At 38.0% G+C, this 17,811-nt stretch overlaps 1 protein-coding gene across 4 annotated transcripts in view; it reads right to left on the bottom strand.

The window, feature by feature from the left end:
* Positions 1-17,143, bottom strand: part of PTPRZ1 (protein tyrosine phosphatase receptor type Z1) — a 187,542-nt gene extending 170,399 nt beyond the window's left edge. For 2 of the 4 annotated variants that reach the window (XM_009243178.3, XM_054559718.1), the window contains exon 1: positions 16,702-17,143. In XM_009243178.3, the coding sequence (XP_009241453.3) occupies positions 16,702-16,759 (58 nt within the window). In that variant the 5' untranslated portion in view covers positions 16,760-17,143. The remainder of the gene's footprint in view (positions 1-16,701) is intronic. The other 2 variants (XM_002818377.4, XM_054559717.1) reach the window with 1 other exon arrangement.
* Positions 17,144-17,811: the final 668 nt, after the last annotated feature.

Below are 17,811 nucleotides of genomic sequence, written 5' to 3'. Positions count from 1 at the left end.
CATGTCAAGTTTGAGAACTGTGTTACATATCTAAATGGATAGTTGAATCTATGACACTGGGGTTCAGGTACAACTTCTGGTCTAGAAAGACAAATTTGGGAGTTACCAATGTAGAGAATACAGGGATGAGATAGCCATGTAAATAGTGTAGACGCAAAACAGAAGTAGCCCAAGGAAGAACTCTAAGGACTACAATGTTTAGAAGTTGGGGGGATGAGAAGGAACTAGAAAAAGAGATTGAGGAAGACAGTGGAGTACAATGTATGTGGCTAGTGAGATGGCAGGAAAGCCAGATAAGTATGGCATCCTGGAAGTCAGGTGAACAAAGCATCTCCAGAATGACACAATGATAACAATCGAAAGCTCTTGGTAGGTCCATAAAGTGAGGACCAAGAACACTGAATATTGGATGCACCAACGTCAAAGGCACTGGTGGGACTGATAAGGTTTTTTTTTTTTTTTTTTTTTTTTTTTTTTGGAATGGTGGGAGCAGAACCCTGTTTAAACTGAGTTCAGGAGCAAAGGACAGGACAGAAAATAGATAGTGACTATAGAAAACTCTTCCCAAAAGTTTAGCAGGCAATGGAAGGGGAGAAATGTGGCAGAACTCAAGAGAGGAGTTTTTGTTTTGTTTTATTTTTCTCTAATGGTAGAAATAATAGCATGTTAAGAAACATCCATTATTTTAACCACATTTGCTGATTAGCTTATCATATGCTAAGCTAGTAATTTGAAATAAAACACCAATGTTTCAATTATGAATGGATATAATGCAAAAAAATTGAATTTTGTAACTAAAGATGTGACAGTCAGCTGTAAACATTCACACAAAACCTTGCTTCAGGATGGCAGGAAGTCCTTCCAAAGTAATTTATGGTACCTTTTTCTACATTCTCTAGTATTTTACAGCCCTTTCTGCTTTTGCACAGAAGATATATCCTTATCAAAAACTTCAGAAGCCGAAGTAAATTTATCCTAATACAAAGACTAAACATAGTTTTATGACTAATACTGCTTCCAAAGGACCATAACTACAATAGCTAAATTTTGTGCAAGGCTTCTCATACTGAAATGTTTGACTCAGGCCTCATTTTAAATACTTTTTTTTTTAAAAAAAACAAAGCCTTTTGAAAGTGGGATGAAAGTATTCATTCTTAAAAATTAATTTTAAACATATAATTCCTTTCTGTGCTCATAATTTTAAAACTTCAATAATTTAATTCATTCCCTATATAATTGTGTTTTAAAACCTGATTTATCCAAATTAAGTCCCTCAGAAGCCTTAATCATTGCTTATAGCTATTTGCCAATTCTTCATTAGACCAAATATTGCTGCTTTTAGCTATTATGTAATAAAATAATGGATTTTAAACTTTTAATAACATAGCTAATATTCTATCAAACGTCACTATTTCAACAAGTAGTCTGTTTTTTAGTGTCTCTTAACTAATGTCTAAGCACTATAATTACTTCCCTCAGATGTGTTGTTTTCTCTTAATTATGTATTTCTTAAATTATAACAATTACATTTTGTCCTGACATATTAAAACAAACATTTCAAAATAATTTCTTAAATCACCTATTATTCAATATTAGTCAAATTCACCCTAAGTTAAAAGTAATGGCTATTCTTTCAGTGTAAGTGATCACATATTTTGGTGGATCCATTATCCTAATTCTAATTCTGATAGGTATGAGTGTTTTCTGAATTGGATTTTCCTCTTGTTTTTCACAGAACTGGGCAGTTACAGAAGTTTGTGTAAATAATTTCCATTTGTCTATTAGTCTCATAACTATTTCAGCCATCTTTTATTGAACATAACACTACCTTTGATAGTATTCCCCTAAACGTTTGCCCCATCTTGATAGACTTATTTTTCAAGATCTATTTTTTTCACAGTCCCTTACTGTTTTACATGTCTTACTGGGGAGTCTTCATCTATACTCTAAACAATATCAGCAGCCCAAAGAAGAGAAACTGATTCTTGACACAAAATGTATGGTCTCAGAATATCACTCAAAACCCACCAAGCAGGGCAAGGCATAACTCTAATATTCCTACATTTTTTAAGACTTTGAAGCATCAAAAAACACTGTCTCTCGTTTCTAAGGAAAATAGCTTTTCCTCTACAAATCTTTTATGCTGCTCAAAAATTTTAAAGCATTCAATCCATGATAAATTGTTGACAATACAGCTATTGACAGCAACAGGTAACCAATGGCTGTAAAATATACAGTGCTTTCTCCAAGCTTGAATCAAACAGGATCTCACATATCTCAGATCTTGTTCTTGGTAGAAAGGGATAAAAGGAACTGAGAGAAATGCCCTTGGCTGGCACTGGCTGGGGTGTTGGAGGGATGAAGAGGTGTTAGTGAGAGGGATCCGGTATCTTTTTGTTTCATTAAAACCCCGGCTTGACAGGAAACATAGGGAAAACTTACCCATAGAAATGGTGCATCCGCTGTGCAGGCCAAAAAGTAGATTCTCCCACCACTACTTAGAATAAAGAAACTTATAGTTCTCTTTCTCTCGTGTTTCTGGCTACAGTCATCTTTCTTCCCTTCTTCTGCATTCACTATTGTACTCTATTCCAATCACTTAATTTTCTTTCTTAAAACTCTGAATGCCATGAGTAAAAGCCCTTAGGAAGTTGTCCATGATTGTGTGCCAATTCAGTTCAAAATCTATATAGACTCTTGGACCTGTTAAAATGAGAATGTGATTTGATTGACCTACTTTCTATTTACCTTTTTTTAAAATAAAAAAATTAAGAGGGATTGAGTGAATTTGAGGGTGAATTGAATTCTAATTCCAAATGCTGCAAATGTGATCTCAACTTGCTTACTCTGCCAAATGGGGGTACAGAATTAGTTGAGGCGGTAGCAACGTTTAACATTTGACTGGGCAGAAATTATTGTATTTTCTATTTTTCAAGTGATCGCTTTTGAAGTAATTTCACTCACTCATTTATACCACAAATATTTACTGAGCACCTACTACATGAGCAAGAAGTCTTTAGAGCTCATATCCCATGAGCTCTATCCCATGGCTATATCCCATGAGGAGTGGCTATATCCCATGAGGAGACCAGACTCCTCGAAGATACAGTCATGGAAACAACAGACACGCAATGTGAGTGCTGTACCATCATGGGTGAGATGATGTTTCCCTTCCTGTGGAAGGGGACAATGATGTGTTAGAGAAAGTTTCACAGACAAAATAAAAGACAACAGGAATGCATGGGGCCCAAATCCACCCCAAGACAAGGAAAAGATTGAGCCAAAGGGAAGGAGCACACATGTGGAGATTCAAGTAAAGCTGGACAGGTAGCTTGAGTTCAGGTCTTGAAGCACTTTGCATGCCCTGGTAAGAGTATCACATGACATCAAAACTCAAAAGAACCTATAGGTCCTTTCCCCTGATGAGTAGAAAAAACACAAAATTTTGTTCGTTATTTTCTCAAAGGTTTCCATGGATGGGGACCCTGGCATACCTGTATTGTGTTTTGTTATTAAAGTCAGTTGTAGAATTGCTTTCTGAGAATTACGGAAACACATTATGTAAAAAGAAAGTCCTAATAATCCGATTCCTTAAATCATTTCAATAGTCATTGCTACAAACTTGCAAAAAGTCTCTTAACATTGGCCTTAGGCAATAATTTATGTCAAATAAGTAATAATTATAAAGTGTTTATTGAACAGTATACATCTTGGCAAGAAAGTAGGCTGGTGAAGATTTCCTACTTTGATAGTAGATGAGTTTGTTGTTATTTTTATGGCTATGTGTGTGTGTGTGTGTGTGTATGTGTGTGCGTGTGTTAAATTTAATAGAGTGGAATGTTTCAGCTGTGTTTTTGATGAACTAACGTACATGTTTGGGATTTTTAAGTGAATGAACAAGAACATATATGATATACAAAAAACTTTCCATTCTTTATTACTGAATACCAGATAAAGACCCTGTGAGGATTAATCAGTAGGAACTTAAACTCCAGTCTACAGATCCTAGGTAGGATTATATGTGCACATGTTAATATTTTCTCACTGAAACTTCATAGTCTGGCATATTAGATAGTAACAGACTGCAATAATCAAGCATAATTACTTCCACACAAAAAAGTCTATATCAATCTTTTCTTGATGACCTATTTTCAGTGCGTTTTCCCCAGTAGCTCAATCACCCAAACACATCTCCAGCAAACTGTGTACTACAGTCTCAAAGCCTCACGTTTTAAAAACCAGCACTCCCCTTGTATTTAAGAGTGAGAACTCATCGCATAAAGATACACTTTCTCTGCCAGTAGAAGACCCAACCCATGTCACCATAAAAGGGTTTATATGTCATTATCATTAGCAGAGAGACTATTCGGCTGAATATTTGATCTTTGCTTGCCTGAATGCCATCAAGTCTAATACAACTTAGACTCTTGTCATGTTTGTAAAAATTATAAGTGTTTTTTCCCCTCTCCAAATTGACAGATGCTATAGAATTCTAATTTTAAAATGTGAAGTAAAAGAGGATGTCTTGAAAAGCTCCTTCCAAATAGGGAATTGAAATACTTTCTTATGGGCATTTTGCCATTTTGGGGGTGGGGAGGGGTTGGTATAACATTTTGAATAATTTATTGAGAAACATGGAAGCATCTTGTGTTTTCTTGATTTCTTATGCCAAGAATGCTGAATAGTTAAAAAGTAATGAGAAGTTAGGAGAAAATAAGCTGGACTCACAGATAAGACAGAAGCATCATTGGATACTTTCTTGTGGAATGGACGGTGTCCAGATGTGTTGTAATTTAAAGGATTTAATGGCAACATACACTAGCCACTCTTGGCTAATTAAATGTGATTTCACTCTCTGTGCATCTTTCACAGGGATCCATTTTTCAGACAGCATTGCCATCTACGTTCAAAATTCTCCAGAGTGGCCAAAAATCATATGCATCCTAAATCATTCTTGGAAATTTTGGCACCAAGAGTTTACCTTTGTCGCAAAATAGCAGCTGCTACCACCAAAAATTAAGGCTCAAGTCGGGATAGACTTAACTGTGGAAATTATGTGACATTTTTCTAGTGGTAGGTGTTGAACAGAACATATAAGAAGAGTGTTTTAACATACACATTTTGCTTATATCTTTTCCTACTTACCCAATTATTTTGAATGTGATAAAGTGGAATGCTGGGGAACCCTAAATGCATTTTGGAGACAAAAACCAACAAACTTCCATATTCAAGCATCTCCTTAAGCAAATAACCTAAAGTGAGTAATACAGGCTTATTATTATTTATTGTTATGTTTCTTGAATGTAGCAAAAATGACGGGGAGGGGCACAAAGGAGGATCATAATACTGAATGCAACTGCAAATGGTCCATCCATGTTCAAAAGGAAGAAGTGCTGCTCACATGCTCAGAGACTTTTTAAAAAAAAATGAATTCATATCTTTGTCTTTCCTTTTTCTGAATTTCCACAGACTTAAAATCTCATCCAAATAGTCTAGCATTTACATTATTATTCTCTTTTCTGGTATGCTCCCACCAGGGTACAATTCATATCTGTAACCAGATTAACTCTTCAAAGACAAAAAGAATTTATTTAAAAAGACCAAGGAGAGTGCGGAGCACACAGTAAACATTCAACAACCATGTGCTGAACCGAGTTTCACTGCTCTAACTGGGCCCAAACCCTTTGGAGAGGGCCGACAGTGTATTCAGGTCACAGGAAGAAGCAGCATTCTTTCTGTCCTTTATGTTGGAGGCAGGAAAATGTCAGGCTCAAAATATCCAGGATATATGCTACAATTAAACATAATGATGTTTCCAAAGGATGTAATCTTTTAACATTCAAAATAAAGCAGTATCAGTTTTTAGCAGCAGGAAAAAAATGCATATATATGAAATATACACGTGCATTTGTGTATATATATGCACTGACATATATGCATTTATATGTGTCCTTATTTAGGTGTGTATATAGATGCATATATGCACATATACATATGTTTCCATATAACATACTTATATAAATGTATTTATATATATAAACCATTACATGTCATTTCCCCATCTGAAAGCCATCAAAGGAAACTTTACAGTAACCAAATACTTCTATTGAAAGTCGATTCAGTCATACTTTTAAAATAGACAAAATTTGGCATTCAACTCATATATAGCACAACATGTCTATATTTTTTCATTACATAAGGAAAAAATATGCTTACATTTCAGTCTTGACAGCTGCTGCCTTCTCTCTTTCCTGAACTTAATGATTGATTAATTTACCAATTCATGTATCTTAATGTATCTTAAGAGACATAGAGTAAACAATCCTATGTATTTTTCATGAATTAAAGAAAAAACTGGCCAGGCACAGTGGCTCACACCTGTAATCCCAGCACTTTGGGAGGCCGAGGAGGGTGGACCACCTGAGGTTCGGAGTTAGAGGCCACCCTGACCAATATGGAGAAACCCCATCTCTACTAAAAATACAAAATTAGCTGGGCATGGTGGCGCATGCCTGTAATCCCAGATACTTGGGAGGCTGAGGCAGGAGAATCACTTGAACCCGGGAGGTGGAGGTTGCAGTGAGCCGAGATTGCGCCATTGCACTCCAGCCTGGGCAACAAGAGTGAAACTCCGTCTCAGAAACAGCAACAACGAAAACTGAGAAGCCTACTCTACGCATTATTTTCCATTACACTATTTTTATATAAAATACAAGTTGTAAGCAATTTACAAAGATGCTAGTTTATGGACATAAATATGATGGCCTTCAAGTAATCTGAACTTGTGGTTAAGAAAGCCTGTGTACTGGCAGAATGCTGGCTGAAATGTCACAATAGTACATGTGTTCACTGTAAAAAGGACAAATACAAGGGTTTGAAAGGTGAATGAAGTAAGCAGTTTCAGACTGGCATTTGATAAGATTAACCTAAAACTATAAATATGCTAAAATCCATCCTTTAAAAAAGTTTGCTTGTTTTAGTTAAGTTGTGACTCTAATCTCTAAAAAAAATAATCATTTTTAGCAGCACTATTTCCTCTTCTTTCTACTCAAGGCACTGAGTTAATCCGTTCAGAGAAAATGTCTAGAGTCATTTACTGCCTTGTCTTAACCCATTTAAGAGTTTCACCATTCAACAAATAATCAGGTTTCAAGCAACCATCCTCTATTTCTCTCTCTTCTTTCTTCCCTCCAAGTTATCAACTTCTGTGGACTTGTATGTATTTGCTACCTTCTCGTTTCCTTCCTGGATATTTCTCTGATTCCATGTGTTCCATGCTACATCTTCACCTTCCCAGAGAAGACACTCCCTTAAGGATCACCAGTGACTCACTCCAGAGAATGGCACAATGTCCTACCAATTATACCAATTACATTCATATCAAGTGAGATAATGTATCTGAAAGTGCTTGTTAAACATTAAAGAATTCTATAAAGAGGATGACATTATTATATCCCAAATGATCTATAAATTTCCACTGTGACTGCCACCATGTAAGAGGCTTTTAACCAAGCTTCCTGATTCCCTGTCTCCCTCGGCTTCAATCCATCCTATGCTCCGATACCTGAGTTATCTTCCTAAAATAAAGAGATCTATTCCAGCCATTTCACTGCTCAAAACCCTTTAGTAATTTCCCATAGTACAATGAATAGATTTCAAACTCAAAACTCTTCGACTGGCCATTGTAAATCCTACCTACCATTTGAGACCTTTTTCTGTTATACTCCTCTCCCCACTGTCCCCTCCCTCCAATTACCATGTTCTCACTTTCAGTCCATGTTTCTCTGCATGCCAACCTTAATGCCTCTGATGCCTTTTGCTCCCATGGTGACCCCTGAAGCTCTATCCATTTATCCTGAATGGTCTATATCCAATCCCATCTCCTACTAGAAACCTTCCAAGAGGTGAATTTAAGACTAAATATATCTCCACACAGCTCACACTCTCATTCACCAGAAACTCCATCATGCATGAGACCTACTTATGTATGCATCTTTCTATCTTGTAAAAGTTCAGCCGGCCATGAGAAGAATAGTCTCTCTGGAGGAATATTTATCCCAAAGAAGATGCTCGAAAACAATTCATTAAATTAATTTGTACTTGCATCGTCACTAGTAAGTATATTAAAGGAGTTATTTGAAACACCTAGAAAAGTTCATTGTTAATTTTTAAATGGAGCTATTGGTGCTTTTCAAATACAGTAAAAAGAAATAGACTATACCTGATTAATAATTTCACAAAAAACACAAATTGCTAAAATGAAAAAGCAATAGCTAAATCTTAATATCTGTTTCATAACAGTAAACAAAAAGCCAAGTTCTAACAAATTATGCATGGAGAAAGAAAATAAATAATAGAGAACAAGAATATGTATCATTGATGAAATGAACGATACTATGTGCCTGTGTCTGGATAAATGTCACTTGGAGTCCCCATCTCAGAAGCTGGTTCATTTATCCTCCTACCAGCTGATAGACTTGAATCTTTGGACCCACTCCAAGACTGCCTGGCCTGAAGTTTCCCTGGCTTTCAAAGACTATGAGGTCAACCACCATAGAGCATACTCCTCCTTCTAGGGTTACTCTGAAACTGAAACTGCCTTAAGAAGAGAGAGAGACGGGAAAATTTCCAGGACATTTGTCTTGGGGCACTAGCTTTGTTTTAGGACAGCATAAAACCTGCCAATATCTCCACCTTAAGAAAAATGAACTAAGATTAGTAGTGTCATGAAGTTGGCCTAGATCTGTGGTTTTAGTCCCAGGCTGTGCTCTATGATCACCTGGAGAGTTTTAAGAAAATGTCCATGTCTGGGCTCAGCACCCATACATTATGAAGTACTTGATTTGATGCCCAGGCATCAGTATGATTTAAAAGTCTCCCAGGTGCATAGTCAGCTTGGGCTACTATAACAAAATACCATTTACTGGGTGGCTAACATAACAGACATTTATTTCTCACAGATCTGGAGGCTGGGAAGTTTAAGATCAAAAGGCCAGCAGATTTGATTACTGGTGAGGGCTCTCTTTCTGGATTGCAGATGGCTGCCTTCTTGCTGTGTCTTTACATGGTGAATAGAGAGAGGATTCTGGTCTCTTTCTCTTCTTATACAGACACTAAACCCATCAATGACAGCTTCACCCTCATGACCTAATTACCCTGCAAAGGCCCTATCCCCAAATACAATCATAACGGCAGGTTAGGCCTTCAACATGAATTTTGGAGAGGACACAAACATTCAGTCCATAACACCAAGTAAGTTCAAAATGCAGCCAGGATTGAGAATTATCGACCTAGATAAATGGTTGTCAGCGTTTTTGTGCACTAAAACACACATGACAATAATATCCCACATGCTCCTCAAGGATATCTTTATGCTCCTTTGGGCAGATCATGATTTTGCACAACTCTGTGTGGCAGCTGAGACAACACCACCTTGACATATCCTATTCAAGAAAATGTGTCAGAATGCAAGTGGGTAAAAATTTAATAATAGAAATCATTTTTAATCTGATGACAATATGAATAAAAACCATTAGAACATCTAAAAACTTCCTTATATCTGGCCAGCATGTTCTAAGCATGTAATCAAGACTCTGGTTATTACTATGATCTCTGCTTAAAGGGGTCATTTTAAAAATCAAGTTTTTTTTTTATTCCTACTGAAGGTACTGAGTTAATCAGTTCAGAGAAAAGAGCTCATAGTGAGACCCATCCTTAGGTAAATACATTAGAGCTTTAGATTCAAGAAATAGGCAGTTCAGTCAGTGACAGTGAAAAAGTAGAAAATTTATCCAGTAAGTGCTAAAGGGGAAGGCAGAGGGAAAGGGTAGAACGTTTCTCCAAGAGCAGGAAGATATCTGTATTCTCATCATAGTTACGGATATTCTAACAGAAAATCCTTCTTTCTTACTAATGAATAAATTATTTCCAAATACCCAAGTACTACATTTCCAAGGAAACTTGTAAAAAAACTATCCCCTGTTAGCGTGCACATAAATTGACTTGTACTTATTGAATAAGGCCAAAAACTTCACATTAATCAGTATCCAACATAACTGAGTTTACTTTAATATCTGTGGGCAAATATCAGAAGGGGAAAACAAAGACAATCAGCCCATTTTACCACACTGGTATATTTAGGCAGAAACATCTGTCAACTCATACTTTAAAAATTATGTTAACTACAAAGACCCCCAAATGATATTAACACAGTAAAAATATTTTTAACTAATGATTTCAAATAGCATTAATCTCTTCCCTACCAAACTTTTCATCAAGGTGCTGAGCAAACTTAAGTTTATTTAATTATCTTAAACTCATGCTAAAAGTGAAGCTGAAGAGGAAATAGCAACAAAAAAAGAAAAAGAAAAGAAGGAGGTATTAAAGGAATGAAGGATAAAAGAGGAAGGGAGGGAAGAAGGGAGGAAAGGGGAAGGAAGGAAAAATAGAAGGAAGGAAGGAAAGAAAAAAGGAAGGGAGGAAGGTAGGTCAGAAGAAAATAAAGCAAATATCCTAACAAAAGATCACCTCCTTTTTTTCTGCTTTTGACTCCTATGAAGATTTTTAACTGATCCCATGCCCCATTCCATTTGAATTCAACTCAGTTTAAATATTTGCTACGTGCAGAGTTAAACTTGTGTAGCACATCCTCTCTAGGATTAATGATAAAACTACTGACAAACTCCAAAAGCACGTACATCCACATGATGAAACTGCACTTCCCATCATTTGCCTGGTTTTCAAAACTGTTTTGTGCCACTATCTCTTATGGCCTTCTTGGCTAGAGAAGACTTAAACCAATATGATAGCTTTTGGCTGACTGAAAATACAGTGTTCATGGGCTCAAGATACTTTATTTACTCATTACTGACCATCCTGCATCTCCCATTGCCCTCGCCTCCCCAACAGCAAAGCAGCACAGGCACATGCACTTGTACACATACAAAGTGGCACACTAGCTGACTTGATGTTCCAGCCCCCTGGGATGTATCCAAAACTCATTGGTGCCAACTCATCTAGAATTAAAAGCTCACTCAAGACTGCTTCTGTAAGTACACATTCAGTATCAATCACAGGAGCTTTATTTTCCATGTACAGATAGTGTCTGGATCTATGTGATGCTTGTACAGGCATTAATCACATTCATGACAGCTCCAGCCTCATAGAGGATGCTTATATGCTTATGTGTATTTCTGGGAGAATCAATGAAATTGAAGTTCGCGTACCAGAAGTGACATTAAAGATGGATAGGTCAAGGTGAATGCTGACCTTACTCCCAGACTGAGATCATAATCAAAAGAGGGAAAGACCAGTGAAAATTGGCCAGTCTCAACAACAAACTATTTTTTTTCTAAGAAGCTTCATTGTACAATCTTTCTATAACCTTATACATTAAAGATTTATTGGCACCTACAGTAAGTGCTAAGTTCAAGAATGCAATGTTGATTGAACTTTTCATTGAATTCTTCAATGAATGAATTTAACAATGAATGAATGAAGAATGTAAGAATGGATTCTTTACCCTCAAATAATGTAGTCGAGTCGAGGAGACAGATAAATTGAAAAACAATACAGTGGATAACAGAACAAATTATGGAAAATGTACTATGGGAGCAGAGCACTCACTCCCGAACCAGCGGTTAATCTCTTCTGTTCAACTTCAGTCCATAAAGGCTACAAAGTGGCCATTGAACTCTTTTCACCTATTGCTGCTCTACCAAAGGCCCCATCGTGTTTCTAGGATGTTTGCAGGCTAACACAATACAAACCATAACTAACTCACAAGCATGAACACTTCAAACAATTTCAAGGACTTTAGAAATTTTTCTAGTTGAGTTGATGACTCCTCATGAGTTCTATCAATCATTATTTTACTAGCGTTTTTTGTTGTTTTTCCAAAACAACACTGCCCAGATGGAGATGTTCCATGTCTGCACTGTCCCATGTGGTTGCCACTAGCCACACAGACTACTGAGCACTTGAAATGTGGATAGTGTGATTAGGGAACTGAATTGTTTTATTTTAATAAATTTTAAATTACATAGCTACATCTGCCTAGTGGCTATGGTATTAAACAGGACATTTCTAAAATATAAGTGTTTTAAGATTGTGCTATATGATACTTTTTCTTTCTTTAATTTCTATACATTATGCTATACATGTCTCTGACAAATTGCAAACACAGAGAAAAATTGGTTTCCTTTTGTAACCTGAAGTTACTTCTAGGAATTAATCTCAATAAGACATTAAAAGTTGAAATACAATTTTATATATATATATATATATATATATATACACACACAAACACATAAATATATATATACACTTTTATGTATATGCATATATATACATTTATATATGTATACACACACATATCTCTCTCTTATTTAAATTGGCTCTGACTTTTACCATTGGAATTCTTAATGGAGTAGGAAGCATTTTAAAATATTTGAGAGTTAACATATTCAACACATTAAGAGATATTTGGAAAAGACTTATTTTCAACTAGTTGTGAACAGAAAAGGTATCTTTAAAACAAGACTTAAAGACAGTTTTCATTGTGGGATTGAATCAGATTAGCTGGGTTGTGAGCATCATGAGTTTTAAGTCTATGTTGATGCATGGCTGAATTATTAGCGCCTAGCATGGTGCCTTGCAGATGTCGGGCACTTAGTGAACATCTAGTGAATGAGTAGTTAAAGTAGCATGGCTGGAACGATTCTGTATCTGGATTACAGTGATTGCTACATGACCATATGCATCTGTGAAAACTTTCAAGATGGTAAAAATGTAAATTATGCCTTAATTTTCAAAAAAGGATAAAAAAGTAATACAAGAGTACATGGGCAAAATCATGAAAGGGATTCTCAGAAAAGCAAATGGGACTGTGAAATGTACCATCACGTCACATGTAAGCAACCTAGTGAATGCCAAACAGCAAATTGATACTGGGAATGAAAAGAGGAAAAGCCTCAGGCTCTGGAGCGGGAAGGAATACACAGGCTGAATCAGGATGTGTGATGTTAGGCAAGTTATCTGAGTTCTCTGTGCTGGGTTCCCTCATTTGTAAAAGGTGTAAGATGAAAACACCAATATCAAAGGGTTTTGAGGAGAATGAAATGAGAAAATGAACATAAAATGCTCAGTGCTGAAACTGCACCTAGTAGACACTTGAGTAGATGGTAACTGAAAATGAAACACAGGCTCATCTTCTTAATTATGCCTTCCTTTGAGATCTTCTCGTCCTGACTGAGGGGGTTCCATTTCCATGCAACAGTCTGAACGGTCAGCAAATGGGTGGTCAAGCAAATCTCTCACTTTAGACAGTACTCAAATCTTTTCGGAGTTAAAGGGAATGAGAAAACGCAGCTTATGCTTCCAGAAAAACCTGAATTTTTGCCAGAAGCAAAATTCCCACAACATAAAATTTTAAGCAAGATCTTGAATCTCTAGTGCAGACATGAGAGTAGAAATGAATTCATCAGTGAAATGATTTCTCCTGGCAAACTTCCCTGACTGGAAGCAACCACAGTATATGTAAACAGGAGAGAGAAATGAATTAAAGAAAATTGCAACTCTGCAATCAAAAGGAATTAATTTTCTGAATAGAGGCTAGTTATTATTTGGGAAAAAGGCATGAATATTTTTTATATGTGGTTACAATTTGTTTTCAGAGGATAAATAGACCAAACTGAGAGTCACAACATATTGAATTTCACAGACTTTATAACCAGCATAAATTAAGAAGTTAATTCTTGCAGAGGAGTTGGGTAGAATTTATTGTTAATGAGGCTCTTAAAGCAGTAAGACGTGACTGAAAAGTTCAGAATCTGATTCATTACATATTTAATAATAATACTTATACATTTGAACTTAGTGTACCTTTCAGCACTATAATTCACTTAATTCAAAGATCCTGAATTCTCCCATTAATTGGAAGAAATTATTCCTTAAAAGCTCTTAAAATATCTACCTCTCCCCTATGACTCATAGTTAAGCCTCCTTACAGGAAAGCCACTTTAGTTTTTCCCATAAGATATACCTGTTCAGTGGGTCAAGAAAAATTTGTTTTGGTTCATGTATTCTGATAAATTTTTTGTCTGGAAAGTGATTTGAAAGAAGCAGTTGGTCTATTATGTCCAGTTCAAAACATCAGGACATTTTAGATACAAAATGATATGATCTGATCACTAAGACATTCTTAATTGCCAATAATCAACATCTTAGTGAACTCTACAACTTGTTCTTGGATAATGGTAAGAACGACAGCCTAATGCTCAAATTGTATTGAGCTGTTCTCCTGTATAGCAAGCCTTAGTCAGTTGACAGACCCTTACTGAGCACTTATTACATATGTCAGGCTACCTCATTGGCTCTAAGAACACTGAAGATGAGGGGTAAGTGCATCCACAAACACTGGAGTAGTTGCTGAGTGAAAAATAATTGAAATGGAGCCTAACTTTTCCATTTGAAGATAATGTGCCTCACTTTTTCAAAACATGCTGCCCCAAGATCAAGATATTTATGTTACTTGACGTTGCCAATGCCTCCAGGTCAGCCTGTTGGCAACTGTGTAAAAGGCCAACTTTGTTAAAATGGTGAGGAATACAAAAGCAGTCACCTTCCAGTCTCAACAAAACTTATTTGGAGTTCCAATGCAAGCTTACATTCAGTAGCATTACATAAGCTTGTGATAGTCTTTAAACGTTAATTAAATTCTTTACACTTAAACTTTACATCACCAAAGACTTAAAGAAAATGTCCAACAAACTGAAAACTATACAACCAAAAATAGGCTACAAATAATGCTTTACAGAGAAAAACCTTTGCAAATGTGGTATATTTAGTATACTGACATAATGGAATATTACTCAGCCACAAAAAGGAATGAAGTACTTATACATACTATAACACGGATGAAACTGAAAACATTATGCCAAGTGAACAAAGACAGACAGAAAAGGCCACAAGTTGCATGATTCTATTTATATGAAATGTCCAGGATAGGCAAATTTATAGAGACAGAACGTAGATTAGTGGTTGCTAGGAGCTGGGGTCATGGAGAATGGGGAATGGCTGCTAAGGAACATGGGATTTCTTTTTGGGGTTATTAAAACATTCTGGAATTAGATAGTGGTGATAGCTGCACAACTTCACGAATATACTAAAAACCACTGGACCACTTTAAAAAGATGAATTGTATAACGTGTGAATTTTATTTTTCAAAAGGATCCACAACATGCTCTGGGCATGTGGTTTTGAAGACATACAAAGCAATACTCTCTGGTTTATTTCCTTGCTACTGTGATATTTATTTAAATAATTCAATTACTAAGAGGACCTGACTTCATTGTTAAAATAGATCTATAATAGAAATGTGAATTCAACAGGTGTGTGTTTGATGACCATGTACTTTTAAAAAATGTCTTCCCCTCTCCAGAACTGACTGTAAGGTTTTAGAATCAATGGAGACCAGAGATTCTCCTGCATGTCTTATGTGTCAACTGTGCATCACACCACCCCTGAGCACTTTCATAAAGCCTTTGAAATTTAAATTATGTCCATGTGTGTGGAGGTCTATGGGCAATTATCACCATATTTGCAATGTAATTCTCATTTATTAGAACTTAAAAATAATTTCTGTTTGTAAAGGTTACTGTGCCAAGAGCAGCACCATCTATTGGATGAAAATGTACACTTAATATCTACTCTATTATGAACCATCTAAAATTTAAAAATTGGGAGCCTCTGAAAAGAATTAAATATGTGTACTCAGAAAGCGAAGTACAACACTTTGTAACTTTTAGGTTAATGCGTAAACCCATTATATTTTATAGCGATGGAAAATCATGAAGGAAAAAAAAGCATTTCTTTAATAAAACGCAAAAGTCCAATCTTGCACTTTTCGAAAATGACTGGAAAACTTGAGTCTGCATCGCAGGTAAAGGGAATGCTTAAACTGGCTATTTCAGAATGCAATTTCGGTTTTAAATGCAACCTGGAGGGTGTGGATGAAAAATGAAATCTATCAATAAGTATATCAACCTGCAGCTCTCCTCCGATTTTGGCAGCACTGGCAAAACCTAGAGATTTTGATTGAACTTTTTTTTTTTTGTAAGTAATTGCCCAGACTTGAATATGACTAAATTTAAAGTAATAAAAAAACCCCTGAAAAGTCAGGTTGGTGCTTGTGCCTGTTACTACCTTTCAGGTGTGTTTGTGTGTCTGCAATTCACATCAGACACGTGTACTTTCCATTTAAGCCCATCATACCTGTAGCATAAAAATGAACAGCAAAAAAGACAGTACAGTACGCAGCCCCGCATCACAGCTGTATTTCTGGTCATTTATTTATCTTCCTATGTATATCTAAAAGGCGATTTCTACACTTTGCAAAAGAGGAGAGAAGAACGGTGGCGGCAGGGATCCGAGTAGCCCCAGCTCGGTCTCCTGGGGCTCGGGGAACGAATGCCGGCGGGTCCATGGAAGGGGCGAGGGCGAGGGCGCGGGGCGGGAGGGGGCGCGCAAATCCCACGCAGCTGCCCGCACCGCGCGGCCGCCCGCTCCGTGGGAGCCCAGTTGGCTGTCCCTTTTTCCTCCTGGCTAGATGGCGGCGGCGGCAAGTCGCGGACACGCTGAAATGCTCCCACCCTCATCCCACCGATCCCGGAGCTGAAACCCCACCGAGCTCTTCTCACTCACCCAGGCGGCAAACACAGAGGAGCTGAATGCAAGCGAGGAAACGCTTTAGGATTCGCATTTCCAGACGGTCTGCAGCCCCTCGCCGTGTGGCTCCTCTGCTTCTCAGAGTGGAGAGGGAAGGGGCGCGAAGGAAATGTTGTTTTTTTGTTTTGTTTTGTTTTTTTAATCCTCCAGTGTATAGATCGAAGTGAGATCGTGCGTGCGTGCGTGTGTGTGTGTGTGTGTGTGTGTGTGTGTGAGAGAGAGAGAGAGAGAGAGAGAGAGAGAGACAGAGACAGACAGAGAAAGCCAGAGACAGCGAGAGAGGAATAATCTGGAGAAAGACGCACGGTGGTGAGGCCCGGGGCCGCTAGCCGAGGCGCATGTCCTCCGGCGTGCGGGACTTTGCCTCTTTCGCCGGCTGCGGCGGCCGCGGTCTGAGCGCTCCGAGCGCAGCGAAGCCTGAGTGCCGGGTGCGCGCTCTGGCCGGGCTGTGCGCGCCGCGGCTTCTGGAGGGGGCGGGGGCGCAGGACCGCGCCGCTGGGAGCGTGCAGCGGACCCGGGGTCGCGCGGGGGGCGGAGGGGCGCGGCTGCCGCTCTGGGTCCGGATCCCAGAGTAGCAATTCACACACCGACAATCCTCCCCCTGTCCGCTGCCAGTGGTTTCGCTGCCCTGGAGTTAGAGGGATCCGCTGGGGTTTCCAATGTTCGCAGAACATTGGAACTCCTTCATCACTTCGGAAGGGAAGGGAAGGCCGGACACCCATTGTCCCGCACAGCCAGAGGTTGACCTTTGAGTTTCACCTCTAAGAGTTTTTTTCATTTTATTGTTTTCTGCAGATGCTTAAGTGGGTCCAATCAGAATGTGGTGGGGGCGCCTGGGTACATTGTTTCCCTCCCTTTTTTCTTTCCATTTTCCTAATAAAGTAGTAGACCCCATTGCCTTTGGGAGAGTTGACTCCAAAAAATCTCCAGCCCTGATTGTGACCAGTCTGACCCTGCCCTTTCCCTAGACCCCAACGAAACTGCCGTGCTGGGCACAGCTGTTTGGGAGAACTTTCAACACGGTGGTGGTCCTGCCAGACCGAACCACACAAGTGCCTCCTCCCACAGGGTCGAACGGGAAGATTT

This window comes from Pongo abelii, chromosome 6 (genome assembly GCF_028885655.2).
Source record: "Pongo abelii isolate AG06213 chromosome 6, NHGRI_mPonAbe1-v2.0_pri, whole genome shotgun sequence".
In the NCBI taxonomy this organism is placed as follows: domain Eukaryota; kingdom Metazoa; phylum Chordata; class Mammalia; order Primates; family Hominidae; genus Pongo; species Pongo abelii.
This window is presented reverse-complemented; position numbering and strand designations above follow the sequence as displayed.